This window comes from Crinia signifera, chromosome 3 (genome assembly GCF_055691185.1).
Source record: "Crinia signifera chromosome 3, ASM5569118v1, whole genome shotgun sequence".
NCBI lineage: Eukaryota > Metazoa > Chordata > Amphibia > Anura > Myobatrachidae > Crinia > Crinia signifera.
Genome location: NC_139219.1, coordinates 29,613,729 through 29,634,295, shown reverse-complemented (window position 1 = coordinate 29,634,295; position 20,567 = coordinate 29,613,729). Strand labels below are relative to the sequence as shown.

The 20,567-nt window shown below is 45.7% G+C and overlaps 1 protein-coding gene across 1 annotated transcript in view; it reads right to left on the bottom strand.

Annotated features, from left to right (window-relative positions):
* Positions 1 to 551: 551 nt before the first annotated feature.
* Positions 552 to 20,567, bottom strand: part of WDR26 (WD repeat domain 26) — a 61,188-nt gene continuing 41,172 nt past the window's right edge. Inside the window, 5 exon segments of the mRNA XM_083175566.1 lie at positions 552 to 5,013; positions 12,962 to 13,147; positions 17,573 to 17,702; positions 17,950 to 18,028; positions 19,553 to 19,698. Of these exon segments, the coding sequence (XP_083031692.1) occupies positions 4,988 to 5,013; positions 12,962 to 13,147; positions 17,573 to 17,702; positions 17,950 to 18,028; positions 19,553 to 19,698 (567 nt within the window). The 3' untranslated portion in view covers positions 552 to 4,987.

Below are 20,567 nucleotides of genomic sequence, written 5' to 3'. Positions count from 1 at the left end.
TGGGATGTTCGCGGTGGCTTGGGAGGACTCAGGCACCTGAGTGCCTAGGGGATCATCACCATACATATTAATCATTTTTGGTGATTTTTTTTATTGATCGCAGAGTAGTAGTCAGGTTTCTATATAAAATATAAAGTTATGTTTAGTAAATAACCTGACATTCATAATGCCATGGACTTTGTATACATTTGGAATAACTTTAAGGATCTTTCTATAGTGGATGAGTGTAGATTATAAATATTTATATATTTTTGACATAAATTTTGCTGTACACCTATTCGGCTATAATTGTTTATAAAATAATTGAAATAAGACTTTTAAACTGTAAAAGCAACTAAACAATTATACTGCTTTTACATCACATAATGCAGGGTCACTCCAGGACTTTGAAACGGTTCAGTCATGATGCGGCCCTGTATTTTGTACTTTCTGGCCCCTTTTAGCGAACTGTCAATATTGCCACTTCGCCAACGTCACAGCAACGAACCGGTATAGTTTAGAACTCAAAACCACAAAAAAAGAATAAATAATAATCACGAAAACAACGTAAAGACAGTTTCAATCCAGTTATTCATTCTGTTTATTGACTTGAAAGAAAGGGAATACAAATGATTTTTGCTGAGTGCAGTGCACTGACATGAAAGAATTTTTTTTATTTTATTTTTTAAAAAACAAACAAAACCTTAAAATAAAATATGTGAACCTGGGATGGGGGCTAGGGTTATAAAATAAAAAATGGTAAATATATATACTACATATTTCTTAAACAAGGATAAGAGGGGTGTTCCCTAAATAATTAGTAAAAGTGAAAATAAATATTGAAGACTCAGTTATATTTTAATGTGGTAATAATAATACAAATAAACTGCGTAATATAGTTAGAGAACATAAAGTCCCCAAAAAATGTAAGAACGCAATTTTTTTTAAACATTTAATATCAGTCCATAGCAAATAGTCATTACATACCAAAAAGCTCTAATTGTTAACTAGATCCACCACAACTCCATACAAATCTTGACAATTTTAAAATCTTGAGATCAATTAAAAGGTTATTGATCCCTACAGCTTGGTTCTTAATGCTTTATGGTCTTTCTAACCTTCCCTAAAACCTTCTGTCATTTTTTTAAATTTTTTTACATTTTTTTTATTTTTTTATTTTGAAGATGCTATTTATCTGCATCTGACCTCAATACTAAACATATGAAATTCAGAATATTTATCCTGACCCATAGGGAGAAAAATAAAATAAAAATAATAATCAAAAACTAAAACACGGAGATAAAAAGATGGGTGTATGTAAATCGAGGCATATAAAAATATAGTGGAGCCACCATGGACACGAAACGTGGCGCTAAATGCGCCAGGAGTAGTTGTGGTTCCAGGATTGCTTTTTATTGTAAATTATTTTTTTATTGCACAGTAGTGTTACTGACTGGCGGGTCAGCGAATCCACATTACTTGGGATATAAAGAACAGGGCTTATGTTTGGCAAGTTACAATGGCAGCAGCGTACCCAAAGTGACTGGAGACTGGGAGATATAAATGAAGACTAAGACCACAACATTGTGTCCATTTACCCCCAGATAGACTATTTATAAATCAGTGCAAATTAAGTGTCAGACTATAATGCCTTTTTTTCCTGTCTAATCATGCGAATATGGAAAAAATAAAGATTCAGATTCCAATGGCCATTATATCACGTGGATGCATTTAAGGAACATCTCCATAGGATTAGTATGGATTATCTGTGGACTCTAGTAGACCAGCCATTTTCTTTTTCAGAGTATATTTTCACTAGAATAGTGATCTTGCTGTAGAGCTTCGATGTCTATCTCAGATCATGCCATCATCCGCCCAAGCGGCCTTCCTAAACTACTCACCGTAAAACATGTTTAAAGGCCCAGACATATTGCATGCTACATTTATGCGCACGTACAACCACCAAGGAGCAGTGTGACATGGTATAAGCCTGCAGATTTTACAACAACTTTCAGGACAAGTCATTAACCTATAACTTGCCTTCGTCAGCAATTAGAAATCAAGAGCAGATGCATGTTTAGATACCAGCTCAAATATCCTCAGTTATTTCAAGGTGAATAACGAATTGTGGCTGCGAGGCTGGAGCTTACTGACCCGGAGGCTTATAAAACAAAAACAAAAAAACAGAATAGGTATGCAAAATACACAGTTGGGTGCAGCTATTAGAGAAACTTTTCAAAACAGTTTTGGGATGCTTTAAATACTACAAATGCACTTAAAAAGAAAAAAAATATATTATAATTTACATCTGAACCATAGCAAAAGGGCTGAGAGTCAACACCAAGTTTCCACAGTTTGATAAAATTATAATGATGGGAAACAAAATAAATTTTACAGAGCTAATAGATTAACAGTTAAGGCTAAGTCTGCATGAACCCCCCCCCGGAACAAAAAAAACACCACACATTAATTTAATCTTTACACTAGTGGCCTCATTTTGCAGTGCAAACCTTTTGGTTTGGGTATCGTCTCTGGCTGGAGGCTGAGGACAGCTGCCTCATATTGCATAGATTGTATTAGATGTTCAGTACAAACTGCGTGTCACTGACAGAATGTTTGGGTACATACGTTACCTCAAAAGCAAAAAAAATAAAAAACATTCGTAAAAGGAAAGGGAAAAAAAAAATTGGCATTCCTAACGTAGTAAATAAACAGCTACAATGGTCTCAAAAAGGTAATTTGTGCTAAATGCATCCAAACAAACGCATCATTGGCTTCTGTAGTCTACATGCTGGTTTTGTACTTGAATTTTTGATTTCAGTTTTGCAAAGAAGGTTATGCAAAAGGTATAAATAAAAAAAAAAAACTCCCACCTTACTGGGCAAAATGAGCATTGTCTGTAATGTGATATTAAGGTCTCAAACTAAAATCAGCGCACATTGTTTGGCCTCCAGCCACCCCTATAATATTGTCAAAGCTGAACCGATAACATGATCAGCTTAGTGATAAATATAGGATATGTTTCAATTTAATAGGGTATCAATAACCCTTCGGAAAGGGAGGGTTATTTCTTTTTTTTTCTCCTTTATAAACAGACTTCCGTTCAGTGCTCTAATTCTAAAATATCTGTGCTAATCTTTTTGAAGCAAGCCGAAAGAAGCCTCTGTGCTGAAAGGTTCCTCTATGATACCTAGTGAATAGGTAATCTATACCTTCTGGAGAGGTAGCCATTTTGTTGGCAAAGTATTGGTTCAGTCGATGGATTTAGAAGACACTGGCAAAGTTGTCCTCAACGTCTTCATTAGTTTCTAATACGTCAAGGCTATAGCAGCCAGTTTGTAGGCAGGTTCAATACTTACACCGTGTACTAATCATAGATCTATGTAATTAATAAAATCATAATATACTAAAACAGAGTAACTTTGGGAATAGGTTGAGCGTAAACATGAATGGATGGTGGTAGCAGCCACAGATTTGTAGGTCCAAAAAAATGGTTTCATGGCAATAACAAGAAAACTCTGGTTCCAATTCCCCGCCCCCACCCCAGTCCGGTCCGGTTAATTAGATGTACTGATACTATATGGTACAATTCCGATGTAGGGAGGGAGAAGGGGGGAGGGGACAAAGAAAAACCAAAACCTCCCTCTCACAACAAAAATCCCTCGTAAACAAGCTACAACAGAAAAAAAATAAAAATAAAAATAGATTTTAAAAAGCATAGCATATCTGGCCAAATTAGACCTTCGGTTCCCCCCCGCTGAACACCATAAATGCGTGCGTGGGTACACTAACTGGCCTCTCTCTAAAAATTGACTCAGACAGGGATGTAACACGTCCGCTAAGAAAAAAAAACAAAGTGCTTACTCCAAATACCAGCCAGACCAGGCATGGGCAGCACGATTATCTCAAGCTGGCGGAGTAACAATTGCCAAGGTATGTGCTCGATTGCCTGCACCTCTAGTGTCTATTAAAAAACATCAGCACTTCCTGCATTTCTAGAAACAAGGTTTGTGCCTCAGATTTATTAGAGACGTTATTTCTACTACGTTCTCAGCAGCAAAATGAATGGCCATCTAGGACAGCAATACAGACTGGGAAGAAAATATCTGCCATCGCCCCCATGGCATACTTGCCTGTACCAATGCGAATCGTAAAGACCACAGCGAAAAGCGCTGCGCCTAAACCATATAGATACAATAGCTGGTTTAAATTGGAAACTTATACAAATGAAGTCAATATAGTCCTATAAATAATTTATTTAAAAAAAAAAAAAATTGTGCTGTTAACCCATTACAGGGGTGTAACACAAGTATGCTTTATCTTGAAAAGTACAAAACCTATATAGAATTATATCTGTTTAAATTATAGTCAAATGTGATGTTTTTTTCAATTGACCGTTACGTCGTATATGGTTTTGGGACCCAATATGCTGTTTTCTCTGTGGGTAAAAAAAAAATTAAAATAAAATGTAAGGCTACTATCCACGAACCAAGCTGGAAAGATCTCAAGCTAAATAAGGCGGAAAGAACTCATGAAATGAGGAGAAAATACTTTTCCTATTAGATGGATACTCACACTAAAGCAATCTATCAAGCCTCCTAAACTGTTAAATATTTTTTTTTTCCAAACAAGCATTTAAACTTCATTACACAGAAGAGCAACAAGTATGGTAGGCTGCCAGACAAAAAGGCAGAAAGGGAAAATATATTGAGTTCGATGGAGAGAGTTCTTCACAACCGATGGGAGGGGAAGGGGGGGGGGGGGGGGGAGGAGGGGGTAACACGGTGTCCAATAACAATCTAACGACGTGCTTCATCGGAGCTGGGTACTATGAAGCAGGGTGGTAAATGATCGCCCTTGTAGTGAGGGCACCAGACTTGTAGGTTTGTTTTTAAACTTCTCGTGACAAGCGTCTGTCCCGCTCTCCAACTTTGTTTGCACCAATCCCAAGCCATTTAAAAATACGACTAATTTTAAGTTAGAGAAGTCGTCTTCAGCACATTCGCCATCAACTGTCCATGCTACTGCATTCCTCTAGAACAGAAGTATGGGGGAAATTTGGGGGTAGGGGGTGGAGACAAAAAACAAAATACAATTATGAAGTTAGTAACATTTCACAAAGCATATTGTATATATTGTATGTACTCTAATCAGCCCTGATCCTCAAGTGTCTCCGCCCTACAGTTTATGCAACAAGACGGTCCTGCAAAAGAACAGGTGAGATATTGGGGTGTGGAATTGTAATGCTGACACTGCTCATCCACACAGAGGGGTAGATGTATTAACTTCCATTATTAGTGGTATGTTATGTGTGCGGATATTGCTTCTCCCCAGATCAGATAGAGGGATTTTGTACTTACCGTAAATCCTTTTCTCCGAGTCCACAGGTGTCACTGGAGTTACACTGGGGGGAATAGAAGGCGACCACAGGGAGCATGGGCACTTTAAATAAAAAGATTAGAGTGGCTAACTCCTCCCCTTCTACTTCCCCTCCAGGTCAGTCAGAAAGGTTGTGCCCGGAAGGGAGCAGGAAGATAAAACACACTTCCGAAGAGGAGGTTAATACCACATACAACATTCAATACAAGAAGTAAAGAAGAAAGACAGTGAGAAAACACTGAAAATTCAAACATACATAGTCAACAGACAATGTAACATACTAACATAACCAACGTAACCCTAGCAGGGAAACTCCAAGGTAATGGTCCTTGTAGGATATAAGCCCAAAGGCAACTTCAAGGAGAACAGCGCTGTGGTGGGCGTCCAGTGACACCTGTGGACTCGGAGAAAAGGATTTACGGTAAGTACAAAATCCCTCTTTCTCCTTCATCCACTAGGTGTCACTGGAGTTACACTAGGGATGTCCCAGAGCCCTCAATCCCAGGTGGGTGAGCGCTGAGAACCCCTTAATACCCATGCGGCCAAACACTGAAGCAGGAGCCGCAAAGGTATCAAACCTGTAGAACCTAACAAAGGTTTTGCAGCCAGACCAGGTAGCCTCTCGGCAGAGCTGCTGTAGAGAAACCCCTCGGGCAGCCGCCCAAGAGGACCCCACCGACCTGGTTGAATGCGCTGTAATGCAACTAGGAGGAGTCCGTGAAGAGGTGACATAGGCCTGACGTATGGTCAACCGAATCCACCTGGACAGCGTCTGTTTTGATTCACAAACAGCGAATCAGACTTCCTGATAGAGGCTGTGCGGGCTACATAAATCCTTAGAGCCCTAAGCACATCCAAGGATCTCGCCTCCGGTGAGTCCTCTGGGAAGGCAGGAACCACAATGGGCTGGTTCAAATGAAAGGCAGATACCACCTTTGGAAGGAAGGCCAGGCTGGTACGGAGCTCCGCTCTGTCAGAATGAAATTGAAGAAACGGGGAGCGACAAGAAAGAGCCCCCAGTTCCGATACACGTCTGGCAGATGCCAGAGCCAGCAAAAGTACGACCTTCCACGTGAGGTAGTGAAGGTCCACCTCCTCCAAGGGCTCAAAAACGAGGACTGAAGGTACTCCAGCACCAAGTCCAGGTCCCAGGGAGGACAAATGGGTGGCTGCAAACGAAGCACCCCCTGAAAAAAAGGTTTGCACCTCTGGAAGAAAAGCTAACTTCTCAAAAAAGATGGAGAGAGCTGAGACCTGAACCTTCAAGGTATTCAGCCTCAGCCCTGCAGACAAACCTTCCTGCAGAAAAAGGAGGAGTCTCGTCTTCTTGAACAGGCATGTGGAAACCCCACGCCTCTCGCACCAAGCCACAGAAGAGCTCCATATCCTGTGGTAGTGCGCTGAGGTGACCTTTCCTGGCACGAAGCATGGTGGGTATAACCGCACGAGGTATACCGGCCCTTCTCAGGATGGACCTCTCAGCAGCCACGCCGTCAAATGAAGACGACCTAAATCTGGGTAGATGAAGGGTCCCTGGCTGAGAAGGTTGTCTTGAAGAGGCAGGGGCCACGGCTCGTCTATCAGCAGAGCTGTCAGTCTGGTGTACCAAGACCGACGAGGCCAGTCTGGTGCCACCAACAGAGCCGTGACCCCCTCTCTCCGGATCCGTTGAAGTACCCGGGGTGTCAACGGGAATGGTGGAAAGAGGTACACATACTGGAAGGGCCAAGGAGCCAGCAGCGCGTCGACCCCTTCTGCTTGAGGATCTTGTGTTCTTGCGAAGAACCGGGGAAGCTGGAAGTTGTGGTGGGACACCATCAGGTCCACTTGGGGACAGCCCCAGCGATGTATCAGCTTCTAAAAAAGACTTGAGGGTGCAAGCACCACTCTCCTTGATGTATGTCCCGCCAACTGAGAAAGTCAGCCTCCCAGTTCTCCACTCCGGGGATGAACACGGCTGGCAGAGCCAGGGCATGGGCCTGCGCCCAAATCAGGATCCTGCTGACCTCCTTCATGGCTGCGCAACTGCGGGTGCCTCCCTGCTTGTTGATGTACGCAACCGTCGTGGAGTTGTCGGACTTGACACGAAGGGCTTTGCCCTAGAGAACAGGTCTGGCCTGGAGAAGAGCATAATAGACAGCTCGTAGTTCCAGAACGTTGATGGAAAGCAGACTCTCCTGTTGTGTCCACAACCCCGGATACTGACTGTCCAGGGTGACCGCACCCCAACCTCGGAGGCTGGCATCCGTGGTGATTAGGGTCCAATCCAAAATCGCAATCCTCCTTCCCTGTTGTAGGTTGGCGGTAATCAACCACCAGAGCAGGAACAGACGAGCCCGTGGGGACAGGGTCACCCTCTGCTGCAGATGCAGGTGAGAGCCCGACCATTGATGGAGGAGCGACAGCTGGAAGGGGCGAGAATGAAACCGGGCGTATTATATCGCCTCAAAGGTGGATACCATCCTCCCCAGCAGTCTGGTGCACAGACACCTGTCTCCGGCGTAGGACAAGTCTGACCAAGGCCTGTAAGGGCTGAATCTTGTCCGCTGGTAGGAACACCCGCATCTGACTGGTGTCCAGGATCATCCCTAGAAACAAGAGACGCTGAGTGGGATGAAGCTGCGACTTGGCGTAGTTGAGGATCCACCCGTGTGATGCGAGGATCTTCTGTGTGAGAAGAATGTGCTCCAGCAGGGTGTCCCATGAACGACTCTTCAGCAGGAGGTCGTCCAAATAGGGGATGATAGTAACCCCCTGCATGCGGAGAACCTCCATCATGACCGCCATCACCTTGGTGAAGACCCGAGGTGCGGACGAGAGGCCGAACGGAAGGGCCTGAAACTGCCAATGCCGCTCCTGCCCCGCGAACCGTAGATATGCTTGGTGCGGGGCCCAAATGGGAATGTGCAAGTAGGCGTCCTTGATATCTATGGATACCAAGAACTCTCCTTCTTCCAAACCCTGGATCACGGACTGTAGGGACTCCATCTTGAATCTGGCCACGTGCAAGTACGGGTTCAGATCCTTCAGGTTGAGGAACAGGCTGGAGTAGTAGCCCCGGGTACACTGTTCCGTGGGGACCGGAACCACTACTCTCATGTCCTGCAGCTTGTCGATGGCGGCCAAAAGCGGTTGTCCCTTCTCTGGAGGAAGACCGGTCTTGAAAAACCTGTCTGGGGGAGACATGCTGAAGCGAATCTTGTAACCTAGGGTCACAAGCTCTCTTACCCAGGCATCCTGACAGGACTGGAGCCACACGGAGCCGAAGTTCCGTAAACGAGCTCCCACCCTGGGATCCCCCAAGTGGGACGGTGGACCGTCATGCCGTAGGCTTGGTGGCTTTGGGGTCCAGAGCGGTAGTGGAAGCGCCTCTTCCACGACCTCTGGTTCCTCTCTGTGAAGGGGCACCTCCCCTGGATCTACCTCTGACCCTACTGGAGGGACGAAAGGAAGGCATGTGGGCGGTTCTGCGAGACGGGGGTGGAGCTGCCGACGGAAGGAAGTGTGACTTCTCGCCTGTGGCCTGGGATATCCATCTGTCCAGTTCTGGACCGAAGAGGAGCTCGCCGTTAAAGGCCATGGATTCCACCGCCCTTTTTGATTCCGCATCAGCCTGCCACTGTCGCAGCCAGAGGCCTCTGCGGGCTGAAATGGATAAGGCAGAAATTCTAGCCGCCACCACACATATATCTGAGGATGCCTCTATTAGGAAAGCCGAAGCATCCTGGATTTGTTCAGACAACTGCATAATAGTAGCTGGGTCTGATCAGTCACTCACCTCAGCCGAGATTTGTGACGCCCATACGCCTATTGCTTTGTTCACCAAACAACCAATCTGCGCCGGACGCTGTAACACGCCAGCAGCTGAAAAGATGCTTTTCAAGGTCATCTCCAACCTACGGTCAGAGACGTCCTTGAGGGTGGTAGCCCCAGGGACTGGAAGGACAGTCTTTTTGGACAGTCGGGAAACAGATGAATCCACCCCCCGGTGGAATCTCCACTTTGACGGCTTTCCGGCAGCAGTGGATAGTTCTGAAAGAACCTTTTAGGGGCTTGAAACGGTTTGTCTGGGTTTTTCCAGGCCTCGGTAACATGCTCATCCAATTCCTCAGCTACTGGGAATTTAGAGGACATCTTTTGCTTTTTCCCAAAAAGGGAAGGACGGGAAGGGGTGTCAACTCCCTCTGTCACATTACAGGCCACTTTGACCATTTGAATTAGGTCCTCAATACCCTGAGAGGGTTGAGCAGGGTCTTGTGTGTCATATACTAACACATCCTGTGCATCCTGCATGTCGTCCCCAGGGGGCGCAAATGCTCCCTCCCCTAGGTCTGACATATCGTCAGAGTCAGGGGAGTGGTGTAATGGAGAAGCCCTTCTCCTCTGCAAAGGTGGGGGCTGCCTTGAGGAGGAAGGGCGAGGCTCAGCCTGCCCTGGAGCTAGGGCTCTAGTGAGGCTCTGAACTGCAGAGGCTAAGTCACTCTGCTGGTTCCTAGAGGTCTCTCTCTCTCTCTGAGACTGTGTTAACTCAGAGGATAAACGGGACATAACCTCAGTTAGTTGTGAGGCCCAGAAAGGTGGGTCCACTGGGGTTTGTGACAGAGGGATTAACAGTGCATTTTTCACAGTTAAGATCCCCAGGGGCTGAAGGGGTAAACTTAGCATTGCAAGTCTTACAGGCAATTCTCTTGGAGCTTCCCCCTGCCATTGTGTGTGTGTGTGTGTGTGTGTGTGTGTGTGTGTGTGTGTGTGTGTGTGTGTGTGTGTGTGTGTGTGTGTGTGTGTGTGTGTGTGTGTGTGTGTGTGTGTGTGTGTGTGTGTGTGTGTGTGTGTGTGTGTGTGTGTGTGTGTGTGTGTGTGTGTGTGTGTGTGTGTGTATATATATATATATATATATATATATATATATATATATATATATATATATATATATATATATATATATATATATATATATATATATATATATATATATATATATATGCTGGGTGTGGAGCGGCACTCCAAGCGTGAAGAAATTCAAGTACACAGGGTTTGCGAAGGCGACGTTTCAACGTCCTTTATTTGGACGTCCAAATAAAGGACGTTGAAACGTCGCCTTCGCAAACCCTGTGTACTTGAATTTCTTCACGCTTGGAGTGCCGCTCCACACCCAGCATATATATATATATATGTCACAGAAAATCCACACACTACCACAAGGGAGAGTAGGTATAGATTAGTCCAGGTAGAAGGACTGGATAGGAGAGATAGTGAAGGAAAGGAGCTGCCACAGGGTTTGAACAGCGCTATGGTATGTAACCAGGGAGCGCTATAGCCCTAGTTTTTAACACAGCCCAACTATCTCTCAACCCCCCACTGTAACTCACAGTACCGGGAGAGCTTATAGCAGGACGGTCACCAGGATCAGCGATGTACTTGAAGCCTTTGGTGGGGCTGCAGCGGTACAGGAGCTTCCCACAGTCTTATCGCAGCGGCGCCAGTGCTGGGAGTACCACGCGGCAGCTCTCGCTCCTCCGGTGCCAGGTTTGAAAACCCTCTGCTGCCACCATTTTCCTAATAAACCCTGACCACCGCCGCTAGCAGCGGTGGCAGGGAATACTTACAAACTCGCCTGCCGTCGGCAGTGAGGCTGGGGGAGGACCGCGGCGTGCTTTGGTGGGCAGCGCCCGTTGCCTCCCGAGACGGTGGTCTCAGCAGCCAGGGAGCCAGGCGCGTTACCATGGAAGCGGCCGGCTCCCTCCAGCAGGCTCCCACGTAGCAGGCAGATAGTGTATCACTATCTGCCTGTCCTCTGCGCAGTGGAAAAAACCCATTGCTGTTTAAAAATCTTATGTGCTCTGAGAGCACACTAGTGTGTGTCCGCTCCCTATCGGGCACAAACTAAGACTGACCTGGAGGGGAAGTAGAAGGGGAGGAGTTAGCCACTCTAATCTTTTTATTTAAAGTGCCCATGCTCCCTGTGGTCGCCTTCTATTCCCCCACTGTAACTCCAGTGACACCTAGTGGATGAAGGAGAAATATGCCTGTCATTCTGCACTGTTATTACTAGAGACAGGATTATATGCAACATAAAAAGCTTGAAATATGCATGCAAATATGCAGGAAAAATACTTAAAATATGCATGAAAAGTGTTAAAATATGCTACATTAAATAATAAAAAAGTAATTTTTAACTTTTTTATTTAACTTTTTTATTTAAAAATCAGTATACAATTAGTTGCAAATAAACCTAAAAAACAGGCCCACAGCATCTGCAGATGTCTAGTGATTTTTTTCCTTCCTGGCTGCTTCAGCAGACTGCAGCGTCCTAGGCTCTTCTGGCATCAACTACACGGACCCTCATCTCCAGCGCCGATGGATCAAATGTCAGCCTAGCGTGTGAGGGCGGCGCAGTGGAAGGCTTCCTCCCTGCGCCGCATACTCACTGTGACACGGCATTTCCTCCGCGCCGCGTGATGTCACAACACTTCCACAAACCTCCTCTGCTGCAGAAGTCTGTCTCTTGGTGTAAGTCCCAGGCCAGGGGCAGGCAAAGGTTCAGGAGCTTCGAAATGGCATCCGCCCGACTGACTTTTATCAACATGGATTGGCAGCCTAGAGCAGTGTCAGACATAGCGTACATCCAAGGTTCCCCACATTGTGCACATATTGCCCCAGCCTGCACACTCTACCACTACCTGGCCAGCAGCAACAAGGCAAAGCAGTGCTGTGACTCGCGGATGGGAAGGGGGCAGGGCCTAAAATATGCACCATCACTAGATTTAAGTTAAAATATGCAATAACCAATGAATATGGGCAAAATATGCAAATGCATATGCAAATATGCAAATGCATATAATCCTGTCTCTAGTTATTACAGATAAGAAGACCCAATCCCACTCTTCTCCCTCCTCCCTCTCTCTCAAAAATAAGAAAAATAAAAGGCGTTCAAATAATGGGGCGTAACAAGTCAATCAATAAAACAATTTTTAATATTGTACTAAAAAGCTATTTCATATAATAAAAGTTTTAGTACATGAAATTGCTTGTAGTACGATATGAAAAAGGTTAGAGTCACTTGTTACGCCACATTTGACTACGGCTTTTATTTTTCCTATTCATAGCCAGCATGTAAAAAAAGGCTTGGCCAAATTTTTTTTATAATGCCAGGATCCAGAACCTTCAACCGAGCACAGAACAAATGGAAAAAGGCTGAGTGCTAAGTGTTGGGAGGGATTGCTCATGGTTCTGGAGGGATCTGCCTGCTGAACATAGCCAACTGTTTAGCCAGCTCTGCAATACGGTGGAATCCAACACTGGTTTAGGACGGAAACCTGGGCCATCAGCTACTATGTTGCTGGCGCAAGGTACACTAATGCCTCCTTGGCCTCCCCTGAGTAGAAGGCACTAACTGGTTCCCATGGGCAGGAGAGCCCTGTTTGGCATGTGGAGTATGAGCATTAACCATCTAGTGCCATGAGTCCTCCAAGCCCCAGTTATATATCTCATCTCCAGTGCCGCCGCACCCCCCCTCCCCAAATATGGACTGACCGAGAAATACCAGAACATTTCAGATAAAAGTGTTGCAGTTGTTCCAGTGTCGAAAATGCATCCGATTTACCTTCAAACTCCTGGTTTTCTATGTAAGGTGCTGGTCCCCATATTCTAACAGTACCGTCGTCAGAAGCACTGGCCATCAGAGAGGGAATCTGCGGGTTCCAACTCACACAGTTCACTGTGCGCGTGTGTCCAGTCAGCTCTGCAATGGGAAGCTCACTGCGTTTGTGCCAGACGTATACTTTATGATCTGTGTACAGAAGAAAATACAAACAAAAGAATATAATTGACCACCATCAAATCTAGGTTTCCACCTAATAACATGGAGCCGATGAGGAGCTGTAAGTTTGAAGTGTTCATTCTAGCACTGTGCACCTTTAAAAAAAACTGTGCAGTGCCTCTTTCCAGAGTGGCGCGGTCTGCTTTGGTGCTACTTGTACAGTCTGGTGTGATAGAGAAACCACAGCAGACAGTGACACCCCAGGCAGAAAAGAGGAACTGCAGCTTGAACACTACGTGGGCAGACACAAGATGTGCCACAATGTATAAACAGGTTTAGGGAACGTAACTCTACATGAGGCTGGGCAAGTGGGCAAAAAGGCCATTCACAGCTGCGGACTAACAGAGCAGGACAGAAGAGTAAATTACACACCCGTGCGTGAGCTGAAAATACAGGTTCATCCTCACACATACCTACCAGTTACTCCAAACTGCAACGTAAAGATTTGTTACGTGTTAAATCCCTTTATATCCAGTGCCCGCTGTGTACTCAGACTAATGGTTATAGTCTGGGAACCAAATAGTTACTACTAATTTGCCCAGAATGCTTTGACTCCCTCTACACTATGCCTCACCCCATGCCACCGGAAAGCCAGTTAGGTTAGGAAGCCCATGACAGGAGCGAGGAATAGGAAGGCAAGAACACATGCATATATACAACCACAGGAAGCATTCAAGAAACCTGTAAAATTGGAACAAACCCCCGCAAGCCAGGAGCATCAGGGTAGGGGCCTCTGCCCCTTATTTATAATTACCAGTTATTTATATAGCGGACACATATTCCACATCCGGGAATATTTGAACAGTCACATCAGTCCCTTCCCCAGTGGAGCTTACAATCTATATTCCCTACCACATGTACACGCACACACAGACATTCTAGGGGTATTTTTATTGGAAGCCAATTGACCTACCTGTATATTTTTGGCCTGGGGGGGGGGGGGGGGGGGGGGGGATTCAACAGGTAAGAGCATAAATCAGGATTCAACAGGTAAGAGCATAAATCCTATTCTCTTTCTCCATCCACTAGGGGGCAAAGGAACATGGATGTCCATCAACAGTCACTTTAATGGTGAGGATGCCCCATAGCTGCACCAAAAACAGAGTGCCCGAACATGCAACAGTATCAGAGTCCAAATGAAAAAAAATAAAAAAAATAAATTATGGCCAGGAGTCAACGTGGCCGCTCTACAATGTTGCATCATGCCAAGCGTCCGCTAAGGTCCAATAAAACACATGCAAAACCATATGGGTAAAGTATGTTTGGAGGCTGGCCAGTCCCGCTTGTGGGCATCTTAGAAAACAAGAAGTGCAGAGATCCGCAGAAGTCAGTGTAAAAGAAAAAGCACCCAAAACATCCTGCGAGGCTTCCTCTGGGGGAGGAGCTCTGAGAATTGTAAACCAGTACCACAATCTCCTGATTGATGTAGAACCGCGTCATAACCTTGGGCAAATGAGAAAATCAAACACCCGCCTGGCAGACAATGGCAAGTAAGAAAAGTTTTCTATGTAAGCCAACGTAAATCCAGTGTTCAAAAGGCCGAAAGGGAGCAGATTGTAGTGCCTGAAAAAACAAAAAGACAGATTCTATGGATGGTGATTCCATGATATCTGGTAAAAAGCAGTCTGCCTCTGGAAAAGGACAGAAGACCAAGATTTTCAAGTAAGAATCCGAGACCTAAAGCCAGACCTACCTTCAAAAAAGGACCTGAAGAATTTGGTGGAAGTGGGACAGAAGACCAAGTGGTAGCCCTGCATACTTGCTCTCAACCCACCTGGGAGGTATGAGCATTAATTCCGGAGGGCACCGGACTGCCAACTTTGTATAGGCCTAAGGCAATAACCGACCTTAACCACCTAGCAATGGTCTGCTTAGAAGCTGGCCACCCTCTCATGTACGTCAAACAGTACTAACAACAAGTAAGTTTCATGAAACTTCTTCACTCTGTCCACAAACGCACAGCGTGCAAACCACCACCAAATTCTATAGTTTGTCCCTATGTCTAGCCTCCTCTGGAGTACAAAACACCGGGAGCACAATCTCCTGGTTTAAATGAAAAGGGGGACACCACTTTAGGCAAAAAATGTTGGAACTGTTCTAAAAAAAAAAACCAGTCCTATCTTCATGAAACACCAGAAAAGGACACTTGCAAGACAAGACCCCTAATTCAGACACACGTCTAGCCGAAGCAATAGCCAATAGAAACGCAAGTTTCCAGGTCAGAAACTTAAGGTCAGACGACCTTAATGGTTCAAACGGTGGATTCTGCAGTACTGCCAACACCAGTGACAGATCCCAAGGCACCACTGGTTGTCTATACGGAGGTTTAAGATGGGTAACCCCCTGGAGGAACATCTGAACCTAAAAAGGGGACAGTTATGAGCCGATTGGCTGGTGATAAAGTGCCTGGTACTTTATACTTTATCACTGCTTCATACATCTACCCCAAAGTCCCATAACATGAATCAAGGATCAAGGGAAACAGATACCTGGGGAATTGCAAATCAGCGCCTTCAGGTTGGAGATAAGTCAGAATGAGCCATCCGGCAAGGTGGCAACTATTTTGTCCAATTCCTGGCCAAACATGATGATATTTCCGGAATCTTAGAATTTGCACCCCCTTGCCAAGAGTGAAGCCAAAGGGTCCTACTGGCCACAACCTTATCAGGTGACAATTTAGATGCTAAAATCTAAAGTCAACTGCAGCTTCTCCAAAGCAGGCGCATGCATTTCTTTTAAAATATGCGCAATAACAGTCAACAGCTTCCAACTTGTACTGGAGTGGAGACCATGCTCCAGATCAGACAGCTTTCGCCACCCAAGCAGTTGCCAGTGCAGACGTGTGATGGAACCCATGTTGGAGTAAATGGTTTTGTGGTTCAGAGACATCCTTTAAAAAATAATAGGGAATACAGATGACCTGACTAATTGTCCCCATACACGCTGCGATAAGCAGAGTGCACTGCGGCGCGCCCTCCCACAGTACAAAAACTATGTGCTGCACAAACTTTCTTTGTTCTGCCCGCGGATCGCATGCAGAACGCACACGTGCGATCCACCCGATAACGCGCCACATTGCATGCTGCTTATCGCAGCTTGTATTGGGACCTTAAGCATCCTAGGGTATAGGATAAAGTAAGCCATGCTCTTTGATAGCCGAAAGAGTATAGTAGGCGGTGCAGAAGGCGGTGCAGAAACCGGAAAATCTTATTGTCATTTGAAGACCAGGGCTTTAGACCTAGGGGTCTGGTTGAAATCCTCAATGAGAATTACACTAACCTCCCTGAAAAAAAAAAAAAAAGTCTCCACATCTGCCAGAGATCGTGAACCCTCATGCACCAAGTAAAGCCTATTATTTGCTGAGGTGTGCGAAAAAGAGTTGTGGTCTGACTGACACAGGAATGCCGGTGGGCAACTAAATGTGGGTGCTCACAATCACACTAGTAGTGCAGACTAATTCATTAAGTGTCAAGCAGATCAAGATATCAGATATCGGTCAGTTAATAGCGATTGATCAACAGTTTACAGGTGTATGAACACAGTTCCGCAGTGTGTTCCTAGAGTGACCAGTATCGGTAGGACGAAACAAAAAATGGGACCACTGTACATGCACCTCCCCCTCGTGTCTGGCTGCAGGTACCGACAGGAGCGGCATGTTCAGGCCTTTCGAGGGAGCCCGTGGTGGGAGTCCGTGACCCAGTCGCTGCTGCTGTCCCCACCAGGTGTTGTATCATAAGGGAGGACGTCCAAATAATTCTTGCAAATATCTGGAGGTTGGGTATAATGGTGACGGAATCGGAGCATGCAAAGAAAACTTTAGCAACAGTTTGGTGCCCAGACTCTAAACTCCTCAAGTTATACCCAGTGCCCCCCAGTGGACGAAGAAAGGAAACGCAGCAGCAACTGCTGGGTTGTAGCACATTGTATTCATTTCCAATACCAACTAGCCGTTTTGCTACTTATGTGCATTGCGGGATGACCCGCCAATCCAGCACAAGCAACACACTCTTAGGCCGGTTTTACACACTCCGGCTCCTGCCGGACGGGGAAATCTCGCACGGCCAGGGAGCCGTGCCGCACACATTAGTTGTGAATGGACTCTTTTCTGTCCATTCACACGGGACGGCCACGACCCGGCCGCACGGTTGCAGCCGGATCCCGCCACTGGAAGGGACGGCTGCCGGGCTGTGGCCATCCCTTCCATGATAAACTAGTGTGTGCGGCACGGCTCCCTGGCCGTGCGGGATTTCACCGTCCGGCAGGAGCCGGAGTGTGTGAAACCAGCCTTAGGACACTTCTCCCCAGTGTCTTAATTGCCCACACCTCATCTTTCCCGCTACATCAGGAGCAATAAATAGGTTGCTGAACAGAAATAAGCTGCACAGTGGACATTACCTTCACTGCCACTAGCGATGAAGTCCTCGTTGTGACCACCAAAGCATGAGTGTATTGTGTAGAAGCCCTGTGTCACGCCTTGATATTTTCTCACTAAAACTCTATCTTGCAAGTCCCATAAGTGAACACCCTGGAGGACAAAAGCAATAAAGTTATTACAATCCAGTCAGACGCCCCGGCATCCAGAGTACACATGCCGACAGATAACTTACTCCGCAAACTGGCATTACAGTTAAGTCAACGGCGACTGACGCCGCCCCCCCAGCTACAGAAATGTGGCTCAGGTCGCTGATGTTAGGCCTTGATCCTAGAACACATTATACATAACATAGGCCACTCTGGAGAAGTCCAGCAACAGAGGGGAGAGCAGAACTTACCTGAGTAGCTACGTTTAACAATGCTAGTCTTCCATTTTTTGATATTGTGAATGACATGATCGGATGGTCTTCTTGCACTCTGAAAGAGACAGATAGTGGAGTCAGGGATCAAAGGTCGCACCTTCAAGTGCCTGTGTGTAACGAACAAGTATAGCTTTAGATTCTTTAGGAGGATGCACACAGGGTTATGGATTAGCACAGCGGTTCTCAAACTGTGGGTCCTGACGTGGGCCCCGACCTTCTCAGCATGGGGTCGCAACTCCATGTTGCTGACCATCAGGCTGATGATTCTAATCTTAGTCAGTGATTCAAGGAGTCTGAGAATTGTCTGTTATTTCAGGCTCCTCACGTCATTTTGTGCCTCCTGAATGCTGCCAAGCGTACATGTGTATTCATGTGTTGTCTGCTGACACATGTGATGTGATGACCTTCTACTGGGGTCCTGTAATTATTTTTATTGTCTGATGGGGTCCCAGAGCAAAATAGTTTGAGGAACCCTGGATTAGCAGATAGATAGGGCTGAGGTCAATACCATGGGTTTGCATGAACAGTGACTCTGGATCAACTGGAGGCATGCAGCACAGGAACCTGGTCAACACAGGTTTTTCATCTTTTTTGGGTGCCGAACATCAGAGGGGTGCCCGTGGCCACTATGTGCACAGGCTGCACTCGCCATGCTTCGGGCACAGTGCCGAGCTGTTATATTCCTCAGTCTATGTCCGTTGGATTGTACAGTAGGAACCAATTGGATCGGCACAAAAAAAAAAAAGGGGGGGGGGGGGAGGGGAAAGAACATTGCAGGTCTCCAGGTCAATCCAGCGTCACTACGGCAGGGCTGGCCAAACCACTCGTCAAGATCTACCAACTGTCCACATTTTCCATATCAGCTGGCTGGTGCACAGCTGTAGTCATTACTAACTGTCATTTTCAAACCTGCTGCATTCATTCCCACAGGTTGCCTGAAAAACATGAATTGTTGGTAGATCTTGAGGACAGGTTTGGCCACCCCTGGTCTATGGTATTGTTGCCCTCAGCCCCATCGATCTGCTGTCTGGATGTGCATAGTGGCCCATTCAAGTCCAGTTCCTTTATTTGCCGTCCCCACTAGTTCTCACAAATGCCACCCTCTGAGATACAGACAGCGCTGTTACACTGGGCACAAGGACTCTAAATCAGAGTGCCGCGTGATGCCAGCCAAATACAACTCCGCTTGTGTGGTCACAATCCTGTCCCAGACTTATCCCAATAGGCTTCAAAACAACTGTAGTTCAGGTTCCCTAAATATATAGTCTGCAGAAGGAAAGCCTGAAAACACGGTATGCTCAAAATGAGTCAGATCCACATTTCTAAACATCTCAGCATGTTCAAAACAAGATAGTCATAAGAAAAACAAAAGTATCTGGGGGACGCTACATGACAAAGATTAAAGGCTGGACGACCAAAGTGTAGAGGACTTTCCTAGCAAAAAGGTCTGTAGTCTTTCTGAAAGCACCTTCCTGCCTCACCTTCCAAATGCTCTGCACACACTCAGAGGTGCGCAGTGTTCCCATATTACTCTGTGCTGGCAAAACACCCAGAAACAGAATAATAAGAAATCTCTCACATGTTTCTGTCTGTAAGGTCCTCGAAGTTATAGCCCCGGATCCGCTGGTGGGTGTCCGAGGCGAGGACAGTCTTGCCATCACTGAGGCACCACAGACACTGCACTCTCACACCCTCCCAGGAGTCCAGCAGGTTGCCGTCTAGATCCTGTAGAGAAAGAGACAGAGCTGAGAAGGGATGGAACCGTTGCGGTCCTAATATGCTGGTGGTCACCTGTTATAGGGGGGAAAACTACATCTGACCTGGAGGCAAGTGTCAGCATGAATAGCAAAGCTCTACCAGGGGAATGTATACCCAAGTTTCACCCTCTGCGTTGTTCCCTAAAAGGGTGGAGATATATTTGATAAACCTCTAATGTAGAGATGTCCATGTACATCTAGCATCCTTTCTTTTAAATAGCACAAGCAGATTCTGCTGATTAAAAGGATATGCAGCTTGCCTATGTGTCTGACTGGTTCTAGGTCTACAAAATGTCAAGTTACATTGTTCTCCAATAACATTCCATCTGTTATGCAGATACAGCCACATACCGAATATAGACATCAGAGAAAACAGGGGGGATGACAGACTTATCTTACTACTCCCAAAGTTTTTTGAGACCTGGCTACCCTATGTCAGAACATGTTCAGAGACAATCAAGGAAGCTCTAAAGCAGGCATGTCCAACGTTGGCCCTCCAGATGTTGTGAAACTACACATCCCAGCATGCTTTGCCACAGTTTTGCTATTAGAGAATGCTAAAACTATTGCAAAGCATGCTGGGATGTGTAGTTTCAAAACATCTGGAGGGCCAACGTTGGACATGCCTGCACTAAAGAAATGCTTTAAATTCACCTCTAGATACAACTTAAAAGTTATTAGTCATCCCTTTTGAACTTAAGAAAATAGATAAGACAACAAGACAGACATTTGATTAAAAAAATAAAATAAAACCTTTATTTTTCTTTCCTTCCTGTGGTTAATATCAATCATATTGGGATAAAAGAGAACTCCTTATTTACAAATATATACTAGGAA